The sequence below is a fragment of the Aptenodytes forsteri genome, unplaced genomic scaffold (assembly GCF_000699145.1).
Source record: "Aptenodytes forsteri isolate BGI_AS27 unplaced genomic scaffold, ASM69914v1 Scaffold172, whole genome shotgun sequence".
Taxonomy (NCBI): Eukaryota; Metazoa; Chordata; class Aves; order Sphenisciformes; family Spheniscidae; genus Aptenodytes; species Aptenodytes forsteri.
The window spans coordinates 6,439,061-6,448,586 of record NW_008795018.1 but is presented as its reverse complement, the minus strand read 5'-3'; the positions used below and the strand labels follow the sequence as shown (position 1 = coordinate 6,448,586).

At 35.7% G+C, this 9,526-nt stretch overlaps 1 protein-coding gene across 1 annotated transcript in view; it reads right to left on the bottom strand.

Moving 5' to 3' along the window:
• LOC109279366 (RNA-directed DNA polymerase from mobile element jockey-like) overlaps positions 1-9,526 on the bottom strand; it is a 183,136-nt gene that overhangs the window by 44,298 nt on the left and 129,312 nt on the right. The window contains 2 exon segments of the mRNA XM_019471091.1: positions 144-322; positions 325-534. Coding sequence (XP_019326636.1) covers positions 144-322; positions 325-534 — 389 coding nt within the window.

The following is a 9,526-nucleotide window of genomic DNA, read 5'->3' as shown; positions in this document are numbered from 1 at the left end:
TCCCTCAGCCGCTCCTCATCAGACTTGTTCTCCAGACCCCTCACCAGCCTCGTTGCCCTTCTCTGGACACGCTCCAGCACCTCAATGTCCTTCTTGTAGTGAGGGGCCCAAAACTGAACACAGTATTTGAGGTGCGACCTCACCAGTGCCGAGTACAAGCGGACAATCACTTCCGTACTCCTGCTGGCCACACTAGTTCTGATACAAGCCAGAAGGCTATTGGCCTTCTTGGCCGCCTGGGCACACTGCCGGCTCATGTTCAGCCGGCTGTCGACCAACACCCCCAGGTCCTTTTCCGACAGGCAACTTTCCAGCACCCTTCCCCAAGCCTATAGCATTGCATGGGGTTGTTGTCACCCAAGTGCAGGACCCGGCACTTGGCCTTGTTGAACCTCATCCAGTTGGCCTCGGCCCATCAATCCAGCCTGTCCAGGTCCCTCTGCAGAGCCTTCCTACCCTCGAGCAGATCAACACTCCCGCCCAACCTGGTGTCATCTGCAAACTTACTGAGAATACACTCGATCCCCTCGTCCACATCGATAAAAATATTAAACAGAACTGTCCCCAGTACTGAGCCCTGGGGAACACTGTTCGTGACCGGCCACCAACTGGATTTAACTCCATTCATCACATTCACCACCATCTTTTTCTTGGTGATGTCATTTCTGTTTAATAATAAAAATAAAACATAAACATAACACTTGTGTTAGATATTGTCAGTTCGAAGTGCTGACTTCCCATCAGAATCATTACAAAGAAAAACCTGGACTTCTTTGGGCTAATATTTGAACCTGATCTAAGGCAAATGGGAATAGGAAGAGTGTTGGACAGTATCTTTTATTTGTAGGGCTGGAATTTCAGTGTCAGCATTAGAGAGTCCATCTTTTGTTTAATTTGTTCTGATTTTACCACATGAGAAGTGCGCTGTCTTTTTGGCCATATTACATAATCTTTTTCTAGGGAATTTTCACCTTATATAAAGCACATTTATTAATTTTCAGACTCTCAGTTACTCTGTGGATTCTCTGTTACTGTATTTCTCAAAGTCTAAAAGACAAACAGTGTCCTGAAAACACTGTTTGTTTAGAGAAAGCAAAAAAAAAAAGGAAAAAGAAAAAAAGCTTCCTTCTTATCTTATTATGGTGTATGGCAAGTTTAAATGGCACAGAAGGAAGCTGATCTATTTTTTTTGTTTAAGAACTCACTACTCAGTGTCAACAATGACCACATTAATTAGAGTAGGGAATTATTTTTAACCAGACACTGTTTCAGGAAATTCCTCTCTTCTGACTTTGGGAAAATGAAAATGCAGAGAGACGCTGTTTTACTTCTGGCTGCTGTCTCAATAAATGATTCAGTAGTATCTTTGAGTCTTTATATGAGCACTGAAATTTGGAAAACTTGGATTCTCATTCAACAGTAGACCTGAATTTTCATTTCAGATATCTAATAAAACATGAACAAATATGAAAACCATGAAAAAAGTGAGGAATTTTTTTTTTTAAAGTGCTATTTTTCAAACTCACTGCTTTAAATATAGAAATCCTGTTGACTTATATGTGTCTTTTTCCAAGAATCTTTATACTTAACATCAGAATGTTTCTTCCAGGAACTGCATGTACAGGTGCTAATAGCAATGTTCTTTATGCATTGCTTGTAATATTGTCTGAGTGAATATTACTTGTTAAGAGCAGATAAAAATGAAATGGTCATAGTGATGCTTTTTATTAGAACACAATAAATTATAGACTTGTTCAGTAAATACTTGATGCATTACCCAAATTCCAGTTACTTTCTGAGTTTTGTTTTCACTGCTTCTTAAAATGAGACAGCTGATGTGACACTGGGGATACAGAGGAGATTCAGACCCAAAATAGAGATACCAAACAACATACATGAGAAGTGTCTCAAAATACTTGCCAAGCACAGTTACTCTTTAGAACCAAATATCACAAAATACCCAGTCACTCTCCAGCTGTGGATGACAAGATTGAACCTAGCATAAGGTAGTTTTGTTTGTTTCTTATTATACATTACATTATATAGTATATTTCTGTCTTTATACCAAGATCAAAATATTAGGTCTTGAGATAAGACTGTACCTTGCTGGTCAGGCAGGTAATTCTTTGTGATCACTGAAGATCTTCACACACATCAGTACTTCCAACTGGATTGGGAAAATTTATAATCTTTCTTCTTAATTTAAAATTGGTGGGGTTGTTTTTCCCTACTCTTTGGATAGGGCAATGAGGCAGTTCTTTTTAAACAATACTGTTTGTGTTTAAGTGTCCTTGAAACCATTAGTTTTTCTACATTTCACAAATGTAATTGACAGTTGTACGGGTTCTTTTATTGTGAATTAAGAGGAATTTAATCTTATAAAACCAATATTTAGAGTTTGTCAAAATTATCTAGTTTTTCAAGTGCAGATTTATACCAAACTACTTCAACTTTACATTGAGTATAAGCCTTGATAAATTCAGTTATTCTGACTAAAAATTTGAATTAATTTCTTTTCAGTAGTCATTTTCATATATCTGTTTCAATAGTGAGGAAAATCAAAACTCAAACCTGTTGCTTACAGCTCCCATTTAAAAAGTAACAATCCTATGAATTTTCACTATTATAAAAATAGAACTGAAAGTAAGAACTGAAGGCAAGTGTATGATTAAGGTAATTAACAAAAATTGGTTTTGACTGCTTGCAAATTTAGCAATTCAGTACTCAATCAAAAATTATTTGTCCTATCTGTTGCCTGGATAGTTACTGTCATGTAATAGTATACCTCTAGAAAGTTTTTTTGAAAATGTACATTTTTAAAGGTAGGTAGAAAAAATAAATTAATGAACATGTAATTGAGGTGGGGGTGGGTTTTTTTGTTTTTTTCCCCCCAATATATAGGATTGGTGAATATATAGCTACCTAAATGTGTAATGCAATTGCTTAGCCCATGGCTAGTGGTCTATATGCAGTCTGGCAGGATAAACGTACAAATACCTAACTAGAAAGTACAGAAAATACAATTCTGTGTATATTTGAAAGTTTTTTCCATAGTTCAAAATAAATACAGAAACAAATGTTATATAACGATTTTTGTTGGTTGTGGGTTTGGGGGTTTTTTTTGGAGGGGGGTATTATTTGTTTTTGTTTGGTTTGGTTTGGTTTGTTTTTTCACAAAGACCTACACACTTTTCTGGGAAACAGTTTAGGATGGATTTTCCTACCTGAACAATATCCCCATTTTCATTCCTTGTCATGGTTCTGTGTACAGAGATATACATTGTGGAAATACAGATAAATAACACAGTCCTCTCTATACCACTGTGATTCAGGATTTCCAGCATACCATTCAGTTAAATCACCCATCATCATCACCATCATCCATTTGTAATCTGAATACCATTTCTATAAGGAACTAAAATACCATGTTCACTTAAATGTTATGAATTCTTGGCATGATAGATAAAATAAACTGATTGAAAAGGAAATGAAGGAAACTACCGCAAACACAGAGACATGCCAATAAGCAATTTGTTTGCATCTAACACTGTCAAAAATTACTCTGAATAAAAATAAAGCTTACTATTTTATTCTAATTGTCATAAAATGGTTCTGGAAACTGGGATGTGTTTAGACACAATATAGTAATTTTGAAATATATGAATTACTGGTGTTCAGATTCATTTTATATTTTTTAGAAGGGGGTTGCTTGGCCTTTTTTTTTCAAGGGGAGAAATTTTTTTGTTTGTTTTTCCTCTTGAAAATAAAACAATATCTTCCTGTTGAGTGCCAATATAAACAGCATGTTTATTTTTTTCAAACGGTAAGTTCAAAAAGGATCCAAAGGGAGGGCTATACGGAAAGCATGGTATACAATCTTGCTAGAGACCAGCTACAGCTTGACAAAAGAATTTGATAAGAATTATATTCAGAATCAGTTTTGACTATTTCTTTCCATCATCATCTTTTTGTACTAAAGATATTTGAATAAACATAGGGTTCATTTCTAAAGAGCTTTCTCACTTGCACTATTATGTCCCCAGCTAGTCATAATCATCTGTTTGTAACATTACAACTGTCTGAGGACTAAATGGCTTTGATGTCATGGCACCAGTTATTACTTCAGTTGATGTACCATCATTAAGAACTGTTAAATAGAAAAAAAAAGGTTTTGCTTTCATGAAAATGTACTTACCATTTGAAATACAATGGGAAGATGGACAAAGACAGCAAAAGTTAAAAACAGTGAATTATTTTTCTCTGGAGTATTATTTTTGTGCTTATTTATAAGGCAATTTTAAAGCTTGAAATATATTTCTCCTCTACTCCTTCTTTTCTTGTAAAAAACCCTCATCTTTTTTCCCTTAGAAATGCAGATTATTTCTACATAGGACATTTCCCCCAGCTTCAGTGAAATTTGAAGATGGAACCATGTGATATCTTTTGCTCTCAGAGCTGAACATGGGCTAAAATATTTACTTCTCTCCAACAAGGAAAAAAAAAAAGAGAAGTGAGGACAAATGCAGAGATCCAAAAAGAATACTTAGACATTGCAATGCTCACACGTTTGCAAAACTTAAAAGGCACCTGGCTGCAGGCATGCGATTCACCAAAAGCAACGTAGGCATGTAAGTTGTCTGGAGACAGTTAAATTCTCAGATTGGGATACACAACAGCTAGAATGTTAACCTATGGGTCAGATAATAGTATTGCTGTTTCTAGTATAAGATAAGATATCTCTTTGGAACAGTGGTTCAGAGCCTGGAACTGTTTCCCGTGTTTCCAAGACAGCTTCTCCTAGGATTTTATGTTTCTTAGGCTACACAAATGGATAAGGAGAGAGACACAAGCCAAAGCTCTTTCTGCCATCTGAGTGTTCCTGTGGCTACAACAAAGTGTCCTGGTATACGAGGCATTTTCCTGGCAGGTGAGATGAGATGGATGTAAAGCCTTCCTTGCTAAGTTCTATTTACCACCACTGTGTAGTCAGCTTAACATAAGCAGATCCAGTTGGAAGATTTATTTTGATTTCTGACTAGCAAATCTGCCGTGTTGTTTTCTAAAATCTGACCAAGTGATGTGTTAGACATATAAATGTTCACTGTCAGCTAAGAGGCTTTTGCCTTTTGTCCTACTGTTTCTTTTTCCACATATAGGAAATTGGATGAATAGGTAAGTGAATACATTGCATAAACCTTCACAGTAGTCTTATGATTTATTTTTGTACTGTAGTGTCACTCAGATTGGAGCCCCTTCACAATATATGAGTAGAAAAGAACAAAGAAAACAAGGACAAACTATGGAATAAAAGAAGAAAAAGGCATGATATGACTAAAAGTATTATCCAAAGCACATAAAAAGATTCTCAGCACTTTTACGGGCTCTGGATCTGGCAATTTTATGTCTAAATACTCTGAGAATCTGACTTGCTCAAGGACATGTTTTATCTATGACAAAGAATCAAAATGCATGTTTTTAGTGTTAGACCAGAGCTTTAACTATATGATCATACATGCTGTTTTCTTTACAATTTTATTTACTGGAATTCAAGGAAATCTTAGTTTTTATGAGATCCCAGCATACCAACTTTGCACTGCAGCCCTAATTCAGAAAAGTGTTATGCTTCTGAATTCTTATGTCCTAACTCTGATACAGTAGTTCTAGGTTCCTTATCACAAAAGGTCAATATGTTTTTTTCTTAACTTTTTAGTGGGATGATATGAGGGATATTTGTAGAGGAAGGAGGATGTGAGGGAGAATTCAGACGAAAATCCCTTTTGATCTCCAGAAAATATATAGCAGAAATCTGTGACTCAGGAAAGCATCTAAAAGGGCACCCATGAGCATCTCTGCTAGATGGAACTATGCAGTCTGGGATTTCTTCATATTATATGCTTGAAAAAGTATCACACAAAATAGAGAATTAGGATCATAACTGAATATGCTCAATTTTAAATACAGTCTTGTGACTTCATCACCTTTACAAGAAAGTTCAAATCCTGATAGATTTGCTTATAGAGAAGGATAAAGAGGAAGTTCATACCTACAGTGATGTTTAAAAAGAAAATGTCAAACCCTCCCTAAGTGCTTGTGTTGCAGTTTGAACATTTTCTTATGAACTAACATTTCTGTTACCGATATAGTTGCTGTCCTTTGCACTAGACCATAATTATTTTTGCTTTTCTCATCATTGTGTCACTGCTCCAGATTCTTTCAGGTTAAGAGCTTGTTTTTCTCTGTGTGCTAATGTTGCAAAGTGCCTTTAATGTCTTTATATAATTCAATACCTATAAGTGGGTTTCAATGGGCAAATTCCTAAATGATCATCAGCTTTTGAACCATCTGTTGTATTTGCTCTATAATTTCAAAATATTTTCAGTAGTTCAACAGTGTTATGACATTATCATGTTACCAAATCATTACACTTTTTATTATTATTATAAATGAATATCAGAACCAAAACCAGTGTTATGAATATTATTTAAAACAAAATATTAAAGAGTTAAAAATCCTGGAAATTTCTGTATCAGGAAGTTCAATATGATTCTTTTATTGTACAATGTTGTTATTAATTTAAGAAATGTAATTCAAGTAATTCTATACATAAACCAGAAATGTAATCTAAAAAGGAATAAAAATAGAAAATAACTTCCACTGAAATTCAGCTGCCCTTTTTCCTTGTTTTCACACAAGAAATTGAAAAGAAATAGAAACATGTTTTTCCTTTGTGGAAGGGAGAGGTGACAGGATAAGCAGGAAACTGAAATCTATAATTATTCTGTCACTTAAAAGGTAATTGCTTTAACTGTATATGTCTTTGACTACTGTCCATTTCCTAGTCTGAAAAAACAATCATGGTTACAGAAAGTTGTGGTCCTTTTTCCATAGGAAATATTTCAAAACTTCACCCATGTTTTTTTACATTAAAAACAGTTTTGCTTAACTTGGGTTATTAAAGGAGAAACTGTTAATTTTCCGATATATTAACATTCCATATACAGGTTTCTGCATACATATATCAACAGAAAGTCTGTATTTTATTAGCAAATTTCCATACCAATACAGAATCTTTAAGGTAGCATTCCAAACATCTTAATAAGAAAGTAAATGAATATTGTAATTAAGATTTGGAAGGAAGGAAATATGATGATTAAGAACACAAACCAGTGTTTATAAATAGATGTGCTTAAAATTCCCTTAGAATGTCCCTCAAATATTATACATTCTTAGTAGCACTTGGTCAAGGAAAAGAAAACAAAAGTACCATTTCTTTTATGTGTAACTTCATTAAAGGGTTTATCACCTCCTCTTCGTTACTCTCAAGCAATTTTGGTAACGGTACATGTAGTTCATTCAGAATATCTACGAATAGAAGTAACCACTAATTGTTATAGGTTTATATGTTTATGAACTAGAGAATACCTGTTTAGAAGATAATTTTGTTAGGAAAAAAATATCCAAACTGAATTAATTTTATTTTCTTCTTAAATCAAATCCCTAGAATATTAAAAAATATTTTCATAGAATCATGTATGTTGGAAGAAACCTGTAGAGGCCATCTAGTCCAACATCTTGCTCATACTATGTCCCCTTAGAGCAGATTTCTTAGAGCTGTGTCTAGCTGAGTTCTGAATAACTCCAAGGGTGGAAACCCCACAAGCTCTCTGGTCAACCTGTTCCAGTGTTTGACCACCTTGGCCTTTTCCATGCCTTTTGTCACTGTGTCCCAAGTCCTCCTGGGGAGCAAGCTCACATTTTCTTAACTTTCCTTTTGCAGCTGAGGTACTCACAGAAACCTATCCTGTTGATCTTCACATCCTTTTCAACGCTCAACCCAGCTGAGCTTTGGCATTCTTGACTCTGTTCAGCAGCCCATCCTTGTTTCTTCCTTATTTATAATTCCTTTAAAAATTTGAGCTCAATTAAGAATTTCCTGTTCATCCAAGCTGGCCTGCCTCACTTTCTGTGCATTTTTGCTGTCCTCTGGGGAGGTCATCCATGAAGATTAGCCAGACCTCCTGGGCCCTTGGCCCTCCGGGGCAGTCTCCCATGATACTCTCTCAAGCAGGTCCTTCAACAAACTGGAATCTGCTCTTCCAAATTCTATGGTTGTGACTCTAACATGTCTTGCTCACTTCTGTCCACAATTTTTGTTGACCAAGGCTTCTGTAAACCTTTACATATTTAGCTAGTTCTTTTCTTTTTTGAGCATCAACAGGTCCAGCAGAAACCTCCCTCTGGTTGGCTCATGAAGCACCTGTATCAAGAAATTGTCATTAACACACCCCAGAAATGTCCTGGATTGTTTGTACCCAGTCATATCACTCATTCTGCAGCTGTCCAGGTGGCTGAAGTCCCTCATGAGTACCAAGTGCTGCAATTGTGAGGTTTCTTCCTGTTGTCTAAAGAAGGCTTCATCTCCTTCTTCTTCTTGATTAAGCATAGCAGGTACCCATCTTGGCATCACTTCTGTTTGTCTGTCCTCTGACCCTTACCTGTAAACTCTTGGCTGTCTCGTGAACTGTCTCAAGGGAAAGCTCCTTGCATTCCAGCCACCCCTTTCCATCACACACTGACCCTCTTCTTACCTTCCTAGCTTGTCTTTTCTGAAAAGCCTCTATCCATCCATCACTGCATTCCAGCCATGCAAGCTATCCCAACATCTCTGTAATCCCAATGATGTTATAGCTCTGCAACTGCACACTGACTTCCAATTCCTTCTGTTTGTTTCTGACATAGGGGGCTACAGTATTGTAAATATATGTATTGCTCGGCCGCCAAGGCTGCTTCATCAGCTTGACCAGACAAACACATTATGTTTTCTACTCTGTGCTATCTGTTCTTAAATGTCAGATAGCTGACATTTGGCTCAAATTTTCTGCAGAAGCCTACTTCGTCTCAGTCCTCCACTCACGTTTTTTCTTTTCCCACCATTGAAAATAAAATCATACAGCAGAGAAAAATACATATCCATGTTCATGACAACTGCATCTATTCATTTTTTGCTCCTGGAAAATAAAGTATACTTAATCCAGATAATGTCGGAAAACCTTATTTCTTAAATCTTTTGGACCTAATTCTATTACCATCTACTTAGACTTAAAGACACTGAAGTATGTGTTTGATTTTAATTATATGTCAATTTTACTTAGGTTTACAGTGTTTAGTATTTCCATTTTAATGTATATTTGTCTTTATACAATAACCTATTGTTAGATTATTATATAGGAAAAGTATATTTTATATAAACTACTACAAAAGGAAATCCAGAATCTCAAAAAAAAAAAAAAAAAGGGCAAATTACAGTTATATAAAGAAATAGAAATAAAGGAACAATAGAAGATACAACACACAATTCTATGTCTTTTTGTGCTGGTTTTGGCTGGGGTAGAGTTAATTTTCTTCATAGTAGTTAGTATGGGGCTATGTTTGGGATTTGTGTTGAAAACAGTGTTGATAACACAGGGATGTTTTAGCTATTGCTGAGCAGTGCTTACACAGAGTCAAGGCCTTTTCTGCTTCTCAC